We start from the raw sequence: 24,761 nt of genomic DNA, 5'->3' as shown, positions 1-24,761 counted from the left end.
TCTACCAGAGGACTTTGGGCTCAGACCAAGGGAATAATTGGTAAACAGTTTAAGATTACATACTGTTTATTAGCAAGCTTGCGTCTCAGTTGATATTACAGAGCCCTGCTCATAGAGCCTGGAAATCTGTAATTAAGTGTGCCTCTAGCACTGTATGGGACTGCTTGTTAAACATTCGTTATCACATACATACTCTGATCATTGCCAGACAACCTTGATTAGTGTTTATGTAAAGCAGCTGTCTCAAGCAACAAGCACTCCTTCGTTCCTTGCATTCAACCCACGGTTAGCAGACTTGTTAACTTGCAACATTATTCCCATCGCGTGACTCATCAAGCTGCAAATGTCAGTCATGTTTTAGTCCTTTTAATTCTGTATATAACTCTTCATCTGCATTTGAAAGTGCATGCACACAAATTATACAAAACAAAAGCAGGAATCAGTCATTTGTCTCTTGTACTGCTCCCTCTGTTAGATTTTTCCCTGCCAGTTTCCTATACATCCTTGAATTACTCAACATCTGAACAACAGCTTCCTGGAAGGAAAATAAAAAGTCAGATCCTCTGGATAAAGAAATTTCTTAAGATCCTGTTATCTTTCCTGTGAAACCTTACTGGAATTCTGTACGTTTCAATGAGATCACCTCATCCTCAAGTTGAAAATATTGGACTAGTCTACGAATCTCTCTTGATAAGACAAGCCCCATATCCTAGGAATCAGATGTAGTGAACTTTAGTTGCACTCCTTTTATTGCAAATTTATCATCCTTCCTTTGCTACAGGATTTCTAATATTCAAATGATTAAGCACCAGTAGTTCCAATCAGAATTGTTACTCGCAAGACCTAGCCCACTAACATCAAAATCAGATACATGAAAAGCACACAAAATCTGCCACACCATCATTACTAGCACTGTTCCATAACAATCCTTATGCCAATGGATATGCTGGGCTGCATGTACATCTTCAGGAAACCACACTTGTTCATTAAGGAGCACAAGAAGAATGCCAAACGTAGCACTAGAAATACCTTAAAAAATAATTTGTAATTGGTATTGTTACGTACCCCGTAACTGGGTTGCCAAACCAGCAGAAATGGATCACTCAGTTGGAGTCTGGAGTACTAGAACTAAGAAAGTTTTATTAAAGAAACAAGCAACACAGTAATCGAAAGGATAATAAATGCAACAGTTCAGTGATGATAAACACACATGTGCACAGCATTAAGATAACAGCATCAATCAAGCTCTATCGTTGTCTAGGGGTAAATGACCAATTTCAAAATGACTCAAAGTTCAGTCCAGTTCAGTTCGCAGTAATCGTTGCCATGGCGATGGACAAGGTGGGGGAAGAGAGACATAGAATAGGAACAACTGATCATTCAGAACGGCTTCACTCACAGACCAGCGGGATGGCTCGCAAACAGCATTTGGGCGGGTCCTTGGTGATGTCACCTGAGGTCACCGACTGTGACCCCTCCTCCAGATGCGGTCGATCCTCTGCAGTGAACCCGGCACCCAGGCAAGGGCGGACACACACCGGGTTCCCGCTGATCGTACCTTTCCACCCTTGTCGTTGTCCGGTACTTCTCACCCACTCGTGAGAAGCGCACCGCTTCCAGGGTCTCGTTACCTCGGGTGGCGTGTGTGTCTGTCTTAGCGAACCTGTCCCTTTTTATCCCCCTGCTGGGGTATCGCCTGTCCATCACTTCAAACAGTTCAGGGTTCAAAGGGGGGAGCCGCTCCAGACAGCTCTCCCTCCCACATCCCTTCATTACACATCTCCAGACGCTGCTCCATTGTTCCTTATCTCTCCTTCCCCTGAGGGCAGGTGGCAGACCAACTGCTGATGCCACTGATGCTAGCCCAGGCCAGCAAACATCTTAATTTTATGTGTATTCTCGTAACAGTATTCATTGATGACAAGCTTTCAAAATGCAAATATGACTGTTAAACGTAGCATTAAAATATTGAAGAGACAGACAACAGGCAATTTCAAACCCTGAATTACAATTATGTGACAAAATTGAATAGAATTTTCATTAAACTGCTATCTACAGGTTTCGAAGAAGGGTCACTGCCCTGAAAAACTGACTTTCTCTTCACAGATACAGCTGGAAATGCTGAGCAAATCAAACATCTTGTTATTTTCTATTTCCAACATCTGCATTTGTTTTGCCTCTCTCATATCTGTATACCTCGACTCAGTTATATCCCCACCCAGCTCAGTCCCTTCCTACCTATATCCGAGACACTTCACACATTTTTCATCTTTTCAATGATTTCAAGTTCCCTGGCCCCGATCATCTTATTTTCACAATAATGTCCAGTCCCTATACCCTCCATCCTCCACCATGAAAACCTCAAAGTTCTCTTTCTTTCTGGACACCAGACCCAACCAGTTCCCCTCCACTACCACTCTCCTTCGACTGGTACAACTTGCCCTCACTCTCAATAATTTCCCCACTGGCTCCTCCCACTGCCTTCAAACAAAAGGTGTAGCCATGGACACTCATACAAGTCCCAGCTATACTTACCTTTTCATCAGCTACATGGAACAGTCTATGTTCCAAGCCTACACTGGTATCACTCCCCAACTTTTCCAATACTACATCGACGACTGCAATGGTGCTGCTTCCTGCACCCACACTGAGCTTGTCTACTTAATCAACTGCCTCCAACTTCTACCCTGCCTTCAAATTTACCTGGTCCATTTCAGACACATCTCTCCTCTTTCTCAATTTCTGCCTCCATCGCTGGAGACAGCTTTTTACTGATATCTTTTATAAACTCGACTCTCAGAGCTACCTGAACTATACCTCTACCCCACCGTTACTTGTAAAAATGTCAACACCTTCTGAGTTCCTCCATCTCCACCACATCTATTCTCAGGACGAGACTTTTCATTCCAGAACGAAGACGTCCTCCTCCTTCAAAGAAAGGGGCTTCTCTTCCTCCGCCATCAAGGCTGCCCTCAACCACATCACTTCCATTTCGTGTACATCTGCCCTCACCCCATCCTCCCGCCACCTCACCAGGGATAGGATTCCTCTTGTCCTCACCTACCAACCCACCAGCCTCCACATAGAGCACAAAATTCTCTGTACTTCCACCATCTCCAATGGGATCGCACCACCAAGCCATCTTTCCTTCCCCACCCTCCCCCCAACTTTCTGCTTTCCTCAGGGATTGCTCCCTATGGGAGTCCCTTGTCAGTTCCTCCCTCCCCTGAATCATCTCCCTCACTACCATTCATGGCCCCAAACAGTTCTTCCAGGTGAGGGGACATTACACCAAAGTCTGTTTGGGTTATCTACTGTATCTGGTGCTCCCGGTGTGGCCTTCTGTACATCGGTGAGGCCTGATGTAGATTGGGAAACTACTTTGCCGAGCACCTACATTCCATCTCCCAGTGGCCAGCCGTTTTAATTCCACTTCCCATTCCTATTCCAACATGTCAGTCCATGGCCTCCCTTACCGTTGCGATGAGGCCATTCTTGGGTTGCAGGAACAACACCTTGTGTTCTGTCTGGGTAGCCTCCACCCTAATGGCATGAACATCGATTTCTTGAACTTCAGTAATTCCCTCTTCCCCCCGCCCCCCGCAAACATTCCCCTCTCTCACCTTATCTCCTTACCTGTGCCCGTCACCTTCCTCTGTTGCACCTCCTCTTCTTTCTTCCACGGGGTTTCTGTCTTCTCCTATCAGATTCCCCCTTCTCCAGCCCTGTATCTCTTTCACCAATCAACTTCCCAGCTCTTTACTTCACCTATCACCTTGTGTTTCTTCCTTCCCTCTCCCACCTTTTTACACTAACTCCATCTTTTTTCTCCAGTCCTGAAGTATCTCAACCTGAAACATCAACTGTAATCTTTTTCATAGATGCTGCCGGGCTTGCTGAGATGCTCCAGTATTGTGTGTGTTGCTTGGATTTCCAGCATCTGCAGATTTTCACTCATTTGTGATCTTCTCTCATTCTCCACTTCATACTTTACTCATACTTGTTAAAAGAATTTGAAAGCAGAACTTTAAAGCAATTTAAATATTGTAGTTATAAAACTGATTTTTTTCCTATTTTACATCAGCTTATTTTCCATCCCAGTTTGAAATTCTGTTACTACTTCTCATCATATTTTCTTTCTTTGTAGAGGGAAGGACAAGAAATACCACCTGCTATTCTTTCAAATAAGAACAGTGAATTAACAATTTCCAGTGGAACTTTCAAAGTTTCAAATATCACCAGCTTACAACAAATATTTCATTTGCTCCAATTTTATGTAGGTACATGCACATTAGCGGAATGGATCCAAACATCAAAGCACTCAATTGATTTTCTTTCCATCCAGATAGATGCTCAGCATGTATTATTTGCAATACTGTCTAGATTTTTAAAATATAGATTGTATTATGTTAGCACCTAACATATGTCCGCCAGAACTAGCCGGATCTCCTAGTGGCCACCCATTTTAACTCCACTTCCCATTCCATCCACAGCTTCCTCCACTGTCGTGATGAGGCCACACTTAGTTGGAGGCAACAACATCTTATATTCCATTTGGGTTGCCTCCAACCTGATGGCATGAACATTGATTTCTCAAACTTCTGTTAATACCCGAGCCCCTTCTCCATTTTCCATCCCCTTTTTCTTCTCTCAGCTCATTTTACCGATCAATTTCCCAGCTCTTTACTTCATATCCCTACCCATTCAGGTTTCACCCATCACCTGGTGGTCCTCTCTTCTCTCCTCCCCCCCCACTTTTAAACCTACTCCTCGGCTTTTTTCTCAGATCTGCTTAAGGGTTTCATTCCAAAACATCGACTGTAATTTTTCCATAGATGCTGCCTGGCCTGCTGAGTTCCTCCAGCATTTTGTGTTGCTCAGATTTCCAGCATTTGCAGATATTCTCTTGTTTGTTATATTTCTTCATTTAAACCCAACAAATTATTAAACCTGTTTGTTCTTTGCTGATCTACATCCTCAAAGTAATTCAGTTCACTCTTCATAAGAAACATTTAACAGCAAACTCTATTCCTTTAAGATAATACAATGAATATTGAGATGTCAACACGTTTGAAAAGCAAAATGAACAGAAAATAGTGGGAACACTACAGTTCAGGCAGCAACTGTAGAAATAGAGATAATGTTTTACGACAAGGATTCTTTGTCAGAATAGAAAAAGTGTCTATTCAAAAATATTAACTCTACTCCACTCCCAGAGATACTGCTTTGTCCTGGCATTTTCTCCATTTTCAGATTTGTGGAACCTGCAATTATTTTATCTATTATAGAAATGATGACGACATTTGGCTTAAATGAGTCAAATTTATGCCTGCATTATTTGAACCATATAAATACAAAGCAAATTAGAGTTTGGCATCATCTCTATTTCAAACACATCTGCAGCAGTCAAATTCCACTAATTTAAATATAGTTGAAAAACAAAAGTGCATATATTAATTTACAAAATGATTTTAAAACTTAGCATACGAGCACATTTTCCATTGCAGATTAACACCTAATAATTCACATCCATCTTTTTAAAGCATATACTTTTAATTATGTATGAAGCAGTTTTGCAAAAGAACTTAAATAACATTTTGCAATTGTATTACCATGTTTTAGGTTCTGAGAACTCTACCCCAAGCTAACTGTGCTAAACAAAAAATAAATTTAGTACATGAATTGCATTAAACAAATCCATATTTTGTAAAGTAGCTTCCTAAAATAATTACTTACAAAGTGCTCAGGTGTTTAATTATAAATTATGTGATCCCTTTATTTAGGCCATGCTTATATTTTTCAGATGAGAGATTGATAGGGGGTTCATTTCCAGAACAAGACACTAGCTCAGCTGACCAAAAAGGAAATACGGAAATGTGGTTTTCTCTAATAATACTACTGTCTTGCCTGAATCACATTAAGAAATGTATAGGAATACTTAGACTGAAATAAAGCATATGCAACTGGATACAGACACTATTTTCCATCAGTCAGTTTACGTCTAGATAAACTGCACACAAACTGACTGAAGTTTTATCTTTACTCTAAAGCTGAAGAGAAATTGAGGTTTCCAAAATTACAGCAAGTTAGTAAGAGCCATACAATCCCATAGCATTCTTCTGATAATTTCAGGAATAAATTTGTCTGCCGCTATTTACATTCCCTTTAGGCTTATATTTCATATTTACAAATCCCTTAACCACTTTACTCTTACTTGGTCATTTAAATGCTAGAACTTTAATATACACATTTCCTTCATGTCTCTAAATTCAATTCCCATCCCATCTTCTTCAAAATTTAAAAGCCGATTGGTTAGTATTTTTCTTCCTTTGTGATGCAAGTTCTTTGACTTGAATCAGAGCTGTCATTAATCTCCTGGTGTTCAACCTGTTTCTCTCTGAACCTCTGTTCCACATCTGAACGTAGCTTTGGCTCAAACATTCAAGAAGGCAGGTGATAGTGATTGCCTTTGATATTAAGAAATGCAGAAAAACAAGCACCTGACCTACTGAGAATAGCATACTGCACAAAGTTCCAGACCATAAGATTATACAATTCTGCTTCTGCTGATATCCACTAGCAAACCATGGTACCTTAGTTTAAATGCCAGATTGTTCCAACTCTATTTCACTGCCAATCACAGCTTTTTCTACATTGCCAGTGAAGGTACTGGAAGAGTATTTTCACTAGGATATACAAGTCTATCACAGTCATCTCTCTGCATCCAGACCAGTAAACTGCAAGCAGTCAGATATATGTGAGCTGAGTCAAATCAGTAGAACCTAATCCATAATATCAGCTATAAAATCAAAGTAGCAGTCCCAGGTTTAGGGAAGATTTTTGTCACTGAAAACTGTTCCTAACCAACTTTTCCATTAGTCACAATTTTCGCAAAAACCAAGATAAAAACTCTGGGTGAAATAGGTGAAACTTCCCTTCCTGACTACCGTATTTTCTCTCAGTAATGCATCATACTGTCAACAATTTTCTACAGCTTCCCCCTCAGCTCTCTGCATACACTTCATGTAATATGCACATTTTAAATACATCTTCCATGTTCACTCCAACACTACCCATAATTAAACTAATTGGTCATACACTGAATCTAGTTATGAACATCACAACATTTTATTATTTGAATTTTATTTGTTAGGCTAATGTTCACATCGAAATCTTTGAAGAATTTTTCAAATTTGCATGAAGTCAGATTTCTGAAAGACAGGTGTTCTATAACTAAGAAAACTCCAGTACAGCAGATGCCAGTAAATAATACGAGACATCATCTCCTTCTCTTTCCACTGATGCTGCCTGGTTTACTGAGTAATTGATTTTTTTTTAAACTCTGCAGACTCCAGCTATTCTAACAGTATCAGCTTTAACCTCAGCGTGACCACTTTTAGATCATTAAGAAACCATATTCACATCAAGGCTCGAAGATTCTACAACCTTCTCCAACTTAACCGTGACTAGGCCATCTCAGCCACGTTCTTAAATTCTAGTCCTGCTTTAACATTGCAACTTTTCATTGCTAACTTCAATATTTCCAACTTCTAATGTTTCAATTCAATGGTTCCCAACTTTTGAATAAAAACACAACTCGCTCATATGCAAGAACATACGTACCCACCATAAATGTTCAATCATGTCATGGGCTGTTACTTTTAAGGAGTTTGTACTGGGAACTTCTATGACAAGAGCAGCATTAGTGCCTTGTATATCGTTTTTCATCCAGAAACTTTACCTGATTTACTTCATTTGCTATAGTCTCACAGACCCATTTAGTCTTTGGTACACATCCTCTTGCTACCTTCAAGAAGGTCAGGCACAAAAGTTGAGAACCAATGATCTAAGTAACTGCAATTCAAAATTTAATTTTTATAGAAACCAAAATTTCAATGTCTCCAACTCAAGCCTCCAATCTATCATCTTTCCTCTACTGTCTGCTTAATTAGCTTTCATTGCACAGTATTACTGCATCCAAAGTACCAGAACATCTTCAGAAGACAGGAGGAAAGCTGAACACCTAATGAAAACGCACGCATTTACAGGGGAAAAACACAAAGTCCACACGAACAGAATTTATGGATCAGGATCAAACTAGGTAAGAGCCAAGTGTTACCTGTACAACCACATTAATTATGATATCCTTAAACTATCCCTGAAGTTTCTACAAGACTCCACATAATAAGCCATCAAAGCAAAAATCTCATTATAATTCAAAGAAATTATCCCTATTCTTGTTAGGTATGTACATGCTGAAATCAATGTTGCCTTTGATTTTACTATTGCTTTACCCAAATGCTTCCACACAAAGATGTTTTCAACTGGAAAAGTGGCAATGATGTTACTCATGAGATCCAAGGCATCCTTTAAATCGGCCCATATTTCATAAAGCATTTTTTTTTAAAAACCAGCGGTCTTCATTTTAACACATTCACCAAAACCAGAAAAAAAAAGTTTCGTTACATACCTTGTGGGTATCTGGTGACTGTCTTATGACCATGATGTAATTGAGTATCTTGTGAGCATGATGTAAAGACTTGTGAAGGTGGGGTGATGTAATTTTCCGGCCAGTGTGAGGTCACGTGATGACATGTTCTCAACAGGTATATAACTGGAAACCCTGCAGTTACGCAGTCAATTCGTTGTTTAATTCGTCAGTTACTCTGTTATGCTGTGTATTCATCTCACAACGCAGTTTCGTTTTAAAGTGGAGCTTCACTTTCTACTGTAAGGTAAAATCATTGTGCCGGCAGTTTCATCAATCGCTGCTAGCTTTGTTTGGGGTATCTTTGATTTACCTTCACAGTCTAGTATTGGAGAGTGAAGATCTTACTAAAGTACAGGAACCCGAAGGATTGAGTAAAGTTGGTGTCGTTTGGCGGTTTCATAAAGGATTGACCTGATAGAATCTTGGTTCAGAAAGTGGCCTGCATCTGAGATAACCCCTGTAATATCAGGAAGGTTTTTGCAGTGATCATTCGCCAGGAAAAGGTCAGTTCCTTTAAGCCCTTTTATTTCCTTCGTCGTGAATCCTTTGGAGAATCAGCAGCAATGTCACATCTTCGAAGAAATCCATTTCCAGAGAAGTCTCTCCTTATTGACTGTGTAAATCACTTAGACTGTCAAATTTACCACTTTCAGGACTGTGTTCAAATTTACCACTTTAAGAACTGTTCCACATTTGCCGTATAGCAGTTAACTTCCGGTTAAGTTAGTCGGTTGAATACTTTCTGCTATTGTTGAGCAGAGTTTAATAAATGTTTATGTTTGTTTTTTTAAACCTGACTCAATTCTAAATTCATTGTTGCTGGTCATGTGACAGTTCACACCAGTTTACTCTGCTACAGAAGATTTATACTAATACACCTTAGTTTTGGAAGGGGAAAAAAATTCATAAATGTACACAATTTACTCAGGAGCATTGGATCATAATATCTGGAAAGCACCTATTATTTATTAAATCTATAAAATCTAAGTAATTCCAGTATTGTCACTTTTATTTTTGTTCCTGTGAAATGAAATTACTTTTCAGATTCAAATTTATTTTGCAGATTATAAATGGACACTGGTAATTAAGAGTTCCTGAAATTTAATTATTTGCATATACATGACTATTAAATTACTACAGTGTTAAAATGTGATAGCAGAAATATTATTACAATGCATAATACTTCATTGGAAAACTGCAAACTGAAGTACTCATTTTGAAATTTGAAAGCAGAACAGGCTGCAAAATTACTAGAATCTAAGAAACCAAAGAAACTAATTTGTCAGAACACAATTGCAAAGTGTCTCTTTTGCCCTTTCCTCACCTCTGCTATATTTACTGCTTTGTGAAAGCCACATAAAAACTACATTCCCTATTCTTCCTCTACTACCTAATTAAAGTTATTGAAGACTAAACACTATTTAAACACTAGGAGGATAAAATGGCATTTTATACAGTATGCTATTTGGGTGCTTCAGGTACCAAAATACAGAGCTGCTGCAAACTGTGCTGAATGCTAGAACAGTGAAGGCTCAATTACATTCAGATAATGTCCTGTAATGAGATGGTAGATCATCTCAATTTAATACCCAATCTACCACTATAGAAGCTTAATATTCCACCTTACATCTTCTCTGGCTATTTGATTGATGCTGTAGTCTTTAGTGCTTTCCATTATTTCAGTTGCAATGGACCTACTGAAGATCATGGGCATGGGGGGGGGAGGGGTGAAGAAAGAGGCAGAGGCTGTAGGTAGAAAGGGTTCTCTCAGAAGGAAGCCAGCATCCATCTAACTGTTCAAAAAAATTGTTTCGCCTGATCTTAGTGAGGAACAGCATACAAGGAAACAAAAAAGAAACACTGCCTTGTTTTAACTGCAGTTCCTCATTCTTTCCTTTCTTTAATGGGGTACCATTTCCTACATTTCAATCTCCAGAAACTAATCTCATATTCTTCTTTCTGTGTCAATTGCCTGTGTCAATTTAAACTGCATTGGCATTTAGCAGCCCATTTAACCAGCTGATCAAATTTCCCTTCAATTCCTGATAATTGTTTTAAATTCCAGGAGATAGATAGAAAAGCTACATATGAATGAAATAAAACAAGTATCTTGTAAATTCTGAGAAAAAGCTTATTACCTGAAATTGCTAAATTCAAAACTTAACCCCAAGGGTTCTAATCTCTCCATTCTGCACCCCATCACAATTATTTTCTCTGCAAATGCTTTTCTTCTAAATTGTCCCATTCTGCTGAGAATCACTGATCTGAAACACATTCTCAGTTCATTGATACTGTCAAACCAAATCCTTCCCCCACCCCCAAAGATTTCGAGCATCTGCAGTTGATGGAAGTTGCACAAATTCAGCCTTCGTGCAACTTTCACTAACATTTTGTCTCTTCTTTCTTTTTTGACACAAACTGAATTTACTTTACTTTCCAAGTTAAGATCCTTCCTCTCCACTTCCTTTATTGCATTCTTTTACATCAAGGTCAAATTAGAACGAAATCTCTAATAGTTATCAGAATATACTCATTTATTTCTATTCTATACATGCTATTAATTCACCCATATTGTTACAAATAGAAAGCAGTGTGCATGTGGCAAAATCTGCAAGAACAATCGTGGCTTGAAGATCCAACAAGCGAGGATGAAATGTCTGGCGGGAGCAGGAGCAGCATAACACGCGGGTGTCCAACCTAGTGAGACGAAGGAGATGCCAGGTCCAGAGTCACCCATAGTGCCCGGAATATCCAAGTGTTGGAAACTAATCCCTCTAACATCAAGTCTAACAGGAGGCGGATCAAATGGCCTGCAGCTAACATGATTTCACTGTGGAAGCAGTTTGATGAAGATGTCAACCAAATTCTGGAGGCAACGGCGAAGGGAGGGGTCGATAGGAAGCTACAAGCCATGACAACCCAGTGGAGGTTGGTTGTAGGGGATTCGCAGCCCGTTCCTTAGCTAGAGCCTTCTGCAATTTGGGCATCGAGGGAGAGAGCAAGAGGAGAGCCATCCGCAGTACCACCGATGTGGCAGAGAGGGCCTCAAGATGGCTGTGGCTCTAAACAGGGGTGCCATGGAGTCATAAGTGGCTAGCCATCTGGACACAAGCTGGGGTCTGATCAGCCCCGGCTGGGTCACCTGGAGAAGGGTACATGATGTTGAAAGACCCGAACACCCGATGATTCCATAAACATCACTGAAGATGTGTCTAGAGGCATTAGTAGATGTATGTACACAGTGGGTATAGAGATAGCAACTTCAATTATACCTTTATGTAATTATTTTCTTACAGACAAATTGCATCTATGTTTGAATTCATTATCCCTTCCACAGACTAAATATTATCCATTTGATACCTTGCACTTTAGATTTAACTTTTTAAACATCCACACAGAATTCCAAGGCCCACCAGGCCCTCCCCCAAAACCCCTGCCCCTCCCTCACCAACAAATCAGAAGGCCTGCTTACACCCTTAGCTATTTGACTTGCTATGACACTGGCCCCAGTTTAATTCAGGTGTAACCTGTCACGAAGGAGAAGCTCCCTCCTTTCTCAGAAGATACATTTCTGCCACACCAACATCAATTCACTCATCTCTACTGACTCAGGTAGTAATAAGCACAATTCCGGTCTGTGACCCTGTTTCTTTTTTTAAAAAATATTAAGACAGTAGCTGTTTATATCACTTCAGTAGAAATGCTTTTGTCAGGTGTTGCTGATCCTCACATGGACTACAATAACCTCATCGTTTCCCTCCACGTTCCTCCCAACTTTGAGATGCTCTTACATTTGATTCTCACAGGGTAGAAATGTAATGATTCAGCACATGATTCACCAGGTAATCTTTTTTCATATACTCCTCAAACTAACCAGGACCCCAGTTCTAGCCACAGGTAGACAGGGAAGTGAAGCCAATCAAACATGAGAAAGATGCTGGTGGTAAAGGCAGCTTTTGGATTCATTAGTCATATGGAAGTTGGGATGGTATTTTGCAGTTGTACAAGATGCTGCAAATCTATTTGGCATATTCTGTTCAGTTTTGGTCACCCAGCCAGGAAAGATACCATTAAGCAGTAAAGAATGCAGAGAAGATTTACAAGGATGCTGCTGGAACTTGAGGGACTGAGTTGTGGAGAGACATTGAAACTTTATTCAACAGAGCATAAGAGAACGAGGGGACCTTATAGATATGTATAAAATCAGAAGGGACACAAAGTCAATACACACACAATCTGCCACCTAAGGTTAGGAAATGAGTGACTAAAGGACAGAGTTAGACCAGGGGTTCCCAACCTTTTTATGCCGTGGACCAATACCATTAAGAGATTGGGAGCCCCTGATTTAGTATTGGGGGGGGGGGAATATTTAATAGGAACACAAGGCAACATTTTTACCCCCAGATCGGCCCAAATATGGAATAAGCTGCCAGTTGAAGTGGTTGAGGCAAGTACATAACATTTAAAAGACAGTTGGACAGGCAAACAGATAAAGGTTTAGAAGGAAATAGGCCTAGATTAGACATGGAACAGTTGAGCTGAAGGGCCTGCTTTCACATGGAATGGCTCTGACACTCCTTGAAACTTAATGAGTATAATGGAAAATTTATGGTAGTATAGTGTAACATAACAAAAAATGTATTATAAAACTGTTCAGGCAAAGAAATATAATAAGTAATATGGAATACAAGCCAGTTCAGTAAAATCTCAAATATGTCAATTTAAGAGTTTTATTATATAGCCTTAACTAATCTATACCTTATTACCACATTTGTTGTTTATCCTCTAACTGAAAGAGCTCCAAATGCTAGTGCTGCACTTTATCCAAGTGTTTTTTTTTTAAAGACAAAGGTGGCCACTATTTAGCCCTGGAACTCTATGCTGGCTATCAACATGTTCCCATTATTTTGATTTCCCCAATGAACTATTCTTTCACATCCATCAATTCATCCAGACTCACCTACCATCCTTCCCCTAATCCTCAACACACAAATAGTCCATTTACAATAGCCAATTAACCCTCATCACAGGAAGCCAGAGCACAAGAAAAATCCACACAATATGCACATTCCATTCAGAATCATAGAGCATGAAAAAGGTCCTATACATATCCATGCTGACTAAAGTGCATATTCAAGCTAATCGCATTTCCCAATGTTTGGCCCCATTTCTTTAAACTTGTCATTAATATCCCAGTCCACATATTTAAATCTACCAAACATAACTGGCTAAAGCACTTCCCTAACATCTTGTTCCATATATCTACCACCTGTTAAATAAAAAAGGAATAGGTAGTATATAAATGGAACATACCACCTCTAACCTTAAAACTGGCCTTCTAGTTTTCAATTCCCCACCATGGATAATTAAAACACTTACCTATGCCCCTAGTGATTTTATATACCTCTATGCCCCAATGAATAAATGCCATTCCTGTCTGAAGTCTCCCTAAAACTCATTCCTTAAGTCCTGGCAACATCCTTGTAAACTTTTCTTGCACTCTTTCCTGTTTTACTACAGCCTTTCTATAACAGGGTGCCAAAACTGAACACAATATTCTATAGCCTTAGCAACGCCTTGTACAAATGAAACATAATCTCCTAATTAAACTCCATGTGAAACTCCTCAGCCCACCTACCCAGATTATTGTAATCCTGTTGCAATTCTTGCTACACTTCACCATTTATGTCAGTGATTCACTTGATCCTAGCAGCCGAATTTGACCCAAGCCACCTTCTTTTCTTGACCAGTTACAAAATTCCTTGACATGCAGGATTCTCAACTCCCAGCAGCTTTGCCTTTTAGCTTGAGGAGCATGTAGTCCTTGAACTCCTGGCATCTCACTTTTATAAACCCACTTGCCAAAGGTGCTTATACCCACAAACTTAGCCCAATCAAGCTTCTGTCTAATACGTCAAAATTCATCTTGCTTCATTTCAAAACTCAAAGGTAACTTCCAGATCTGTTCCCTTCCACAACTATATTTAAACTAATAGAACTATGGTCACTGGTCCCAAAGTGCTCTCCCACTGTGACCTCAATTACTTGTCTATTTCCCCAAGAGTAGATTAAGCTCTGTCTGGATGCATGTATTCTTCCACTTTAATATTATGGCACTTTAAGGAAAGTTAAACTTTACAAAAGTGACAATGCTTTTTTTTTTAAGAACTCCCTCAATTACGTTGTGATGATACACTAACCCCTGTGAAATAAAATTACGACCTCCAAGATGTGTGAGGAAATCCACGTCTCTCACCAATTTTTAGAAGCGCAACATAGAAATTACCTGATCTGAATACATCAGTTTGGTACGGCAACCGCTCAGCCCAAGATCACAAAAAATTGCGGATTTGTGAAAGTATTCTAATCCATCATGAAAACCAGCTTACCCTCCATTGTCTCTGTCTACACTTCCCACTGCTTTACAAAGAGCAGCCAACAAAATCAAGACCCTTTCCACCCCAATCATTCTCTTCCTGCCCCTCACCCACTGTGTTCAGTAAAAGACAAAAAAGTCTGACAACACATACTGCCTGGCTCAAGGACAGCTTCTATTGTACTTAGAAGATTCTTGAACAGACCCATTATAGCTAAAGATGAAATCTTGATTTTTCAGTCTAATTCATCATGGCCCTTGCACTGCATTTGTCTAACTACAGTACGCTTTGTGTAACTCCAATATTATATTCTGCATTGTTTTTTCCTTCTCTTACACTACCTTCATGTGCTTGCTGTACCTTCATCAGGACTTCATCTAAGCCCGAAACATCCACTGTTGATTCATTTCCACAGATGCTGCCTGGTCAGAGTTTCTCCAGCATATTGTTTGTGTTACTCTGAATTTCTAACACCTGCAGAATCTTGTGTTTAGAAATTATACATTTCTTTTAAACAAGAAAACTAAGGCAAAGAAAAAAATCTTAGAACAAAATAGTTAAAAATGTGTTGCTAAATTGTAGTGATTTGGGTTTTACTAGCTGGTAAGAAACAAATATCTGAAGGAAAGCAGCTGTTTTTGAACCTATGATGTGACTTCAGACTTCTGTACTTCTTGCCCAGTGGAAGCTATGAGAAAATGACATTGCCCAGATTGGGGGGTGGGGGGTGGGGATTTTGATGACAGATATTGCCTTCTTGAGGGCAGGACACCTGTAAATACTATCAATGGTGGAAGGTGATGCACCTGTGATATACTGAGCAAGTCCACTGCGCTCTGCAGTTTCTTGCATTCCTGCACATTCAAAATGCTATGAAAGACCATGATGCAATGAGTATGGATACTTTCAACAGCATATCTGTAGAAGTTCATCAGAATGGTTGATGATAAGCCAAGCCTCCTTAACCTCCTAAGGAAGGAAAAATACTAGTGTGCTTTCCTTATGATCACATCTATGTGCTGGACCCAGGACATGTCATTCTATATGTTAACACCCAGGAATTTAAAGCTACTAATTTTCTCCACCAATGATTCCCTAATGAAAACTGGCACATATTCTCCCCCTTCCCTTCCTAAAGTCAACAATTAACTCTTTAGTTTTGCTGACATTGAGCAAGAGGTTGTTTTTTGGATTACCAGAAAACCAGGTGACTTCTTTCATTCCAGTAAACTGGACTTATTGCCAGCTGTGATTTGCCCAATAGTGGTACTGTCAGTGAATTCAAAGGTAGCACATGATTAGCCACACAATCATGGATGTAAAAAGAGCAGGGACCGAAGCATGCAGCCTTGAAGTGCACCTTTGTTGATTGTCAGTGAGAAGATGTTACCAATCCTCACTGAAGTCTTCCAATGAGCAAGTATTCAGTTGCAGAGGGATAGAGGCCCAGGTCTAAAAGCTTGATGATTATTGTTGGGATTACTGTTGAGTTGAAGTCAATAAACAGCAGCCTGACATGTTGTCCAGGTGGCCCAGAACAGAGTGAAGAGCCAGACAAAATGCACCTGCTGTTGACCTATCATGGCTTTAGACAAATTGTAGCAGATACAGGTCATCTATGAGAAATGAGTTCATTAGTGCCGTAACCAACTTCCTAAGGCCTTTCATTACAGTTGATGTCAGTGCCACAGGATGACAGTCTTTGAGGCAGGTCACCAAGATCTGCTTGGGCACTGCTACAATAGATGCCTCTTTGAAATAAATGGCAACATCAGACAAGGTTGAATATGTCTGTTAATACTCTAGCCCGTGGGTCCACACTGGTCTTTAGTACTCAGCCAGGTATTTCATCTGGACCAGATACTTTCTGTGGATTCTTCCTCTAAAGATTCCTGGACATCAGTCTCAGAGACAAATTACAGGGTCAGGGCATTGGAGACTTATGTGGTTGTGTCATAGTTACCATATCAAGTGTGCAAAAAAGGCAGTGAGCTAACCAAGGAGTGAAGTTTGTTGCCTCGTATGATACTTGACTTCACTTTATCTGAAGTTATATTGTGCAAGCCCTGCCACAGCGATCGAGCATCTATGTTTGATACTAATTTAGTCTGAAATTGTCTCTGTGTCCATAATCGCCTTCAGAGGTCATGCCTGGACTTCCTGTATAATTCTGAGGCACTAGTCCTAAACGCCACAAACCTGGCCCTCAGCTAATTATGAATCGCCTGGTTCATCCATGGCTTCTGGTTAGGGAAAGCTCAAAGTTCTGCAGGTAAACAGTAACCCATGCATGTCCTGATGAAGTCAGTGAAGATTGTGCCATATTCATTTAGCTCTGCTTACAAGTTCCCAAGCACATTTCAGTCAACTGACTCAAAGCAATTCCAGATCTGCTCCTCTGCTTCTATCAATTCTTCATAATCCTCTTCAATCTCTGTGTACACAGGCAGAAACAAAACAACCATGCGTCATATTTATCCAGATGCAGGTGAAGGATGGAGCAGTAGGAGATTCTGATTGCATTATATCATGGTAAATTGTCATACATAATGCTCTATTAGTGCATTGCATAGAAACACTAATTGATAAAAATGCCAAGACACAGAATAGAAAGCCACGGTCAGTTCCTATGCCATGTTCAGCTACATGACATCAGCAACATAGGGGGGTGCCAAGATGCACTTTGCTTCTCTGAGCCAAAGGCCAGTTTATTCATCCACCCTTCAGACTGCTCTCATACACATAGGCTACAAGAACTTGATACCTGATGGATAGGTCCAAGGATTGAGTTTCTTAAATGCTTCCTGCAGAAACCCATTTCCATCTCACTTATACTTATTCTCTCCACCTCCACCACCCTTTTGGCAAGACAAATCTTAGTGTTATAGACAACAGGTGCAGGAGTAGGCCAGTCGGCCCTTCGAGCCAGCACCGCCATTCACTGTGATCATGGCTGATCATCCACAATCAGTACCCCGTTCCTGCCTTCTCCCTATGTCCCTTGACTCCGTTATCATTAAGAGCTCTATCTAACTCTTTCTTGAAAGCATCCAGAGAATTGGCCTCTACTGCCTTCTGAGACAGAGCATTCCACAGATCCACAACTCTCTGGGTGAAAAAGTAATGAATGCCTCTTGTAACAACGTGCCCAGGCAACCTTCAAGTAACTTCTTGATGCAGAGCTTGAACATCAGATTCCAGTTCATTAACTCTGAGGTGAAGTTCCTCTAACTTCAGACATTTACTGAAGATGTGCTTACATGCATCCCAAAACTCCCATGTACTACAGCTGCATTTCCAAACCAGCCATACCAGTCTTAAATGATTTAAGCTATTTACATGCAAGAATTCTTACAGGCACACATGCAAGAAACAAAACTAACTTTATGTGTATTGTACAAGACTTTAATTAAAACATACATGATTATGGTTAGTGTTTTAAAATATTAGAGGTTAAAACATCGTGTATTCACAAAATATATACAGGTAGCTTATTTAGTTTTAATATTAGTGCCAAATAACTGAAAATCAGGCCAGCTAAGAGTATTTCCTGATTCCATTGAAAGAGGTTACAACTATCAATCTATGAAGGCACAATGGATCAATGCACTGTGGAAAGTCCCGAAGTTGCTGCTTAAGCAAGGTCCTACTTGCCCAGATAGGTTTAAAGAATGCCAAGGCATTATTCTGATACAGTGCCAGAGGATAGTGCCCAGTGTGTGGACCAGTACTTAGCCCTCATTCAACACTATTATACAAAATGCCTCTCAGTCATGGTTGTCAAACAAGCTGAAGAAAAATTAGTTCTACTTCCTGCATTACATAGTCCAACTTCAAAAAGTACTTAACTGGTTGTAATATACTCTTTAATGTCCTGAAAAGGGACATGAAAGATGCAATCAAAAAGCAAAGCATACAAAATGGAGGAACACAGCAAAATGCAAGTCTCTTCAGAAATTTTAGCTAGATTATCATCCTAACCCATGCCCATCTGTACTGGTCTTTCCACCTAATCACTTTCTCCTGTACAACCTTGTTCTTTATCTACTGACAGGCATCCAATCGACTGACTCAAGGAAAATATATAAAACTTAAACGTTTTACTACTCTCAAATATGATTTCCTACCTTCATCCATAAAACTAAATGAGATCTAGGAAGTAATTTCTTTTCTTGCCAAATATATCTAAGCAAAAGGTTCAAACCATGTCTGACCAATTTTCACAATTCAAAGCTAGATCAAAAACAAGAGTAATGCTGAAGACCATAAAACATATCAGCCAATTTTGCTGTAGGAAATAGCAAATATAAAACTTCAAGTAATGTTCGCAGTTTTTAAATTTACTAATCTATTGTGAAAGATGGCAATTAAAACATATATTCTAATTCTATAGATGACAAATTTAACCATTTCATTGTATAGAACACTTTACTGAGGAAGGCAGAAGATTTACTTTTAAGTGAAGAACTGCAAACATACCCCTTAAAAAGGTTTTTACTTTAAAAAATTTTGTCCACATGGCAGTTTTGTAAATGAGGTGACAACAATCCACAGAATTTTTTTTTAAATGAGTGCAAATGTCATTTTCCATTCTGAAATGGAAGACTTCATGCAAACTCAATACAGACACCAAAAAAATTGAGCTGCATGCAGTCTTGCAAATATTCTACAGTTTGGAGATTGAAGCACAATTACTCAGTACACACTACATAACTTTGAGGACAAGTGTCACAGAATAATTTCCTTTCATTTCAAACAAGATTTGTAAAAAGTTACATATTAGGTTGGACATTTCCCTTCTGACTATCATACATAAATACATGAGCAGAAATGAGTAATAATATTTACACATTGGATGAGTGATTGTGAGCCATAGCTCTGGTTTAGCAACATTAGAATTAAGTAAACCCATTAGATCACAAATCATTAAGAATAATGAGAATATTCCCTAAAAAGATAAACATCCAACTGCTCTCTTAGAGAATGTGATAATTTAAATGGTGACTTTTCAATAAAGACCATCATTGCTAACACTCGGTGATCTACAAATCAAATTAAAATTACTTCAGACAGAATTATGTTAACACAAAACAATTAATAAATATCAAATAACTATTCCAATATGATGGGTCATAGATTTGGAAACAACATCTTCATATTGGTCAAGGAAGAAGATAGATATGGAAATTTCAAGCATTTTCTATGGATAACTAGAGAACTGACAAACTAGAGAAAACTACCAGTATTCCTTTTGTATGGAAAGTGACATGAAACAAGGAAGATGAAACAATTAACTTTTTAAAAAAGGGTTAACCTAAAATATGCCTAATGGCAACTTATTTAAAATGTTTATTGTAATCCTTAACAATGCTGTTACTTTTACTCATATTAAACAATAATGTCTGGTTTGGAACTCTTGACAGCCTGAAAAGGTTGCTGATGGCAATTGCTTCATAAACAATCATTGAGATTTATTTTTCATGGACGAAACTGAACATCTCCTCCAGATACACACCACGTTACAAATTCTGGTATGATACAGTCAACTCTAAAATGCTTGTTTCCAAATTGATAAGAGTCTGTTGTGATAGCCCTACACTTCATTGGATGTACTATGAAGTAAGAGTGCATCAAAAACCCACCAATTAGGTCTTACAAGAGGCAGCCTTTGGCAATAGATTTGTTTGTTTCATGATTTGAAAAATAAGTATGAGAAAATTCATAATTAAGACAAATACATTTCCATTATTACATTATTTGATTTCTGATACATTTCACACTATGAATTAGATATGAATACAGTGAAGGCTATTACCCAGATTTTGCAGTAATGTGGCATTAAAATGAGCACAAGGCATTAAATGCCAACCCAAAGTCTAAATTGTTTAAACACACTGACAACAGAATGACCAAAGAAAGATAAACAGCATCTGGAACCCAAGTAACTAGGGCAAATAACTGTACATAATCTCTTTAGTGAATCAGACCGGAGTACTGAAGAAAATAATGTAATTAGAAAGGTTGTAGTCAAAGCAAGTCAGGCAAAGTAGAAGAGGTTGTAACAAAAAGAATAAATGATGTCATTTTAAACCTCCAACAGTACCAGCCTGACTGCAACAATACTACACAGCTAATGTTAAATTTTCAATACCAGAAAGGTTGTTTGACAATATCTTAACACCTAGCTACATGATCAATACAATATTTTGACAGAAATGGGCAAGACCTCTTGCCAACAAATGCATTTTCTATGTATCTTCGAGTATTCACATCAATGTGTTTCACTGGTAAGGAAGATAGCAAGATGGCTGAACACAAATATTGTAACAATGACAAACTTTTGTAAATTAATTTAAGCACTTTTTTTTTGCTAACCTGATTTTACATACAATTTTGAAAATAACATGTACAATTTTCTTTATTTTGCAACAAATTCTAGCCTTAGTTTCTAATAGATCAGTAATACCTGCAAAAGCCACCTGATAATAAAAGCCTTCCAATTGCAAGAGATTTTAAATGGGCTGGCTCAAAAACTGGAGATCATGACTCAATTTACAACACCTCCACATCAGTTTCCTATCAACAAAAATAAAGCATTTATTCAATGTACTGTCCATTTTTTAAATGTCCATACAAATACCCCTTAAGCTTTATACAAAAACAGATCTCAAAATAATTTGCTATGAACAGTACTAAGAACAGTTTTCACCTTAAATGGTGTGTTATATAGATTTCAAAAATTTTAATTACAGGACATCATCACAGTAGTTGTCTTTATCTGTCGACAGAAACTTTAATAATACTAATAGCAACTTCCATTTACATATCACCTTTAAAAGTGAAATATCTGAAAACCTCTGACACATGGATGGGCAAACAAGTATATTGATATTATACTAGAACTAGCAATCAACATTTTGGTCCAAGAGGTGGGTATCAATTAGCATATTAAGAGTGAGGGAAGAGAATGATGCTTTGGATGTTTTCAGGTTAGGGGAATGAAATTTCAAAGCTCAGGCCTTGGTAGGTAGAAGCACACAACTATCAATAGTGGAGTGAATAAATTTGCCTATCAATAAGGCAAAAGTAAACAATTGCAGACACTGAGAGGAAGACTGTTGAAAGGGATAGAGGGGTAAAAAAACAAGATGAGAATTAAGCAATTGGAGTCTTTCAACCTAGATCCATCATAAGCAAACAAGCTGAGAGTGGAAATATGTGAATACCAAGAGGAATATGACACTGGCTAGGAAACAGGCACAAATGGTTTGAATGACATCAAGTTGACAGAAATGTGCTCCTGTAATTGGGTTTAGTGTCACCAACAGCTGATACAGTATTATGCTTCTTCAGTGGACAAACAGACTGAACCAGTCGAGCAGTGTGGAAAAAAGATGAAAATGATAGTTACAGGGCAATTCGTGAACCATATGAACAAATATGCTGCCACAAAAGAGGGAGGGTGTTCTTCAGTTTAAAAAAAATTAAGTAGTGGACAAGTTTCATGGGAATACAGGAGACAAAAACACTTGCGAAAGGTTCAAGTCTGGGACCAGGACTGAATGTGGTGGAGGAGGGGAAAGTGGGGTTAGTCACTTCGAAATTTGAAATGGTGGGGTTGGAGTGAGGAAAGTGCCTGAGGCAGAAGCTTCCAAACTTTCCATTTCAAATGCAAGAAACAGAAACGAATTAATATAGTGCCTAATACATTTACTTACTACACAATGTTTTCTAATGTGATTCTAAGCAGATATAAATCGCACAGTTGCCTGTAAAGAAAGTTTGCTATTTGTGAACACAATTACAATCAAAAGGGTAAACTGATAATTATTGATCATCTGCGTCTTGCGCAAAAGTAGCATTTCCCAGGCTGCCCAGAATGCTCATGTGCTCACTTTTTGTAGCGACTCTATGGTGCAGTTTCTGTAAGAGAGCATGCAACGCCCCGCCTGGGTACGGAATGAACTGTCATTTTGCCTCTGTATCATTTACATAATCCTTATATATCGATCTCCAGCATACTTCAACCACCAGCTGCCTCCCGGCAAAAAACTGTGCGGTCAATTTCAAAATGAGAGAATAATCCAAAACAAAATCTCATACTTTAGAGCGACTGATTTCATAACAGCCACAAATACATGTTTAACCTAATAGCCTCAAAATGAGGAAATCCCGACATTTAATACACTCTAGAGAATAGCAGAACCAAGAAACCAGGTTGGATTTCTGATAGCGCACAGATTTTACCGTCACTTTTTACAAGGAGACGAACGATAGCTTATTGATCCGAGATTTGCAAAAAAAAACTTTAAAGCCATCGAAAACGAACGCAGCCACAATAAAACTACCAAGTAGCTTAATTTAAATACATCTAAAATGTCCATCTAGATGAAAAGGATAAAAAGATAGAGCAACGGCAGACGGAAGTGTATATAATACGTTCCAACAGGAAAGGAGATGGACAGTCAGAATGGGTGAGAAAGTGGGAAGGGACAGAGCCAGGAGAGACGACACACATTAGGGAAAATGAAAAATGTTGCCGTCAGTACAGCGAGGATGTGCCGTCCATACGAATGTTAGTCCGGATATGTCAGAGAGAGTTAAAGCAAAGCAAATGAAATCTAATCAGCTAAAGCTTAGGAACTGCCGTCATTCAACAAAAATATTGTCGTTAACCATTCCACGATCAGCAAAAAATAGCAGTGCATTTTAATTAGAGAACGATTGATCAGTGCAATCTTTCGAAAAGTGAAAATAATTCAATAAAAAGCAATAATGGAAGGGCAGTGGGAAGCGGCGAGAATGAAGAACATGGAAGAATTGGTAAATGATGTTATGTTATGCCACCGCAAAAGAAAAAAATGGCAAGCAAATCGGAGCCGGCGTGCGTTATTTGATGAGCCTCTACAATAACAAACATCAAAGAGTAATAAATCCTACGGTACTCCGGACCTTTAGAAGAGGCGGGGGGGGGGGGAATAAAATCACCGCACAGCCGAAATCTGTGCTCACGTGTACTAGACAAAATTAATAAACTAGAAGAACTCTGTCCCAGCGACGAGGCTGCGCATCGGACAGCCGGTCGGGCTCCGGGGCCGGGTGTGGAAGCGCAGCCCCGGCCCAGGGACAGGGACCTGCCATCGCCTGCTGAGACACACGCCAACACCAACAGACACCGCTTTTAATAACATCTTTATCTCTAAAGCAATCGTTTGTTCTCTCCCCCCACCCCCACATACATGCACACAAACAAGCACATTGCTGATATTTACTCTTTTCACTCACCGTTTGCGACCGCGAGGAGGACGAAAGCCACGGTCCCACAGAAGCCTGTGATGCACATGTTGACTTTTTTTTTAATTCTCAGCCACCTCTTCTCTCAGAACTGGCTGGCACGCACAACAGTTGCAGTCGCCTTTATTTTTTTACAAAAGGCACACGTGTTGGAAGTTTTATGTCGCCGCTGTCATTTTTCTCCCCCCCCCCCCCCCCCCCCCCCCCCCACCCCACCCCCTTTAGACCCCGTGGCGGCTGCTGCCGGCAAGTGTTTTTCCCTTTTATTTCCCCTCTTGATCCGGGCGGGGTGAAAACGGGAAGGGGGGTGGTAAGAGGGAAGGTAGGGGAGAAGAGTCCGTTGCGAGCGCGAGCGCGAGGGCTTTCAATCGCGGGGACCCCCGCCCCCCCTCCCACGCGCGGGGGGTAGCGCGAGAGCCGGGCGCGCTTCTTCCACAGCCGCCTCGCGGGGCCGCCGATCCGCACGCCCCAGTGCCCACGGCAGCGGAGCGAGCGGCCGAATCCGCGGCAGCTGACCCCCGGCCCCCCCTCAACAAATCCGGACCTCGCCGCCTTTCAGCAGATTCATCATCATTATTATTATTATTATTATTATTTGA

At 39.6% G+C, this 24,761-nt stretch overlaps 1 protein-coding gene across 1 annotated transcript in view; it reads right to left on the bottom strand.

The window, feature by feature from the left end:
• The window catches only part of tmem132e (transmembrane protein 132E), a 588,387-nt gene extending 564,050 nt beyond the window's left edge, over nt 1–24,337 (bottom strand). The window contains exon 1 of the mRNA XM_063031251.1: nt 24,154–24,337. Coding sequence (XP_062887321.1) covers nt 24,154–24,211 — 58 coding nt within the window. The 5' untranslated portion in view covers nt 24,212–24,337. The remainder of the gene's footprint in view (nt 1–24,153) is intronic.
• Nucleotides 24,338–24,761: the final 424 nt, after the last annotated feature.

The sequence above is a fragment of the Mobula hypostoma genome, chromosome 23 (genome assembly GCF_963921235.1).
Source record: "Mobula hypostoma chromosome 23, sMobHyp1.1, whole genome shotgun sequence".
Taxonomy (NCBI): Eukaryota; Metazoa; Chordata; class Chondrichthyes; order Myliobatiformes; family Myliobatidae; genus Mobula; species Mobula hypostoma.
The sequence above is the reverse complement of the archived record's forward strand: the minus strand, read 5'-3'. Positions and strand labels throughout refer to the sequence as shown.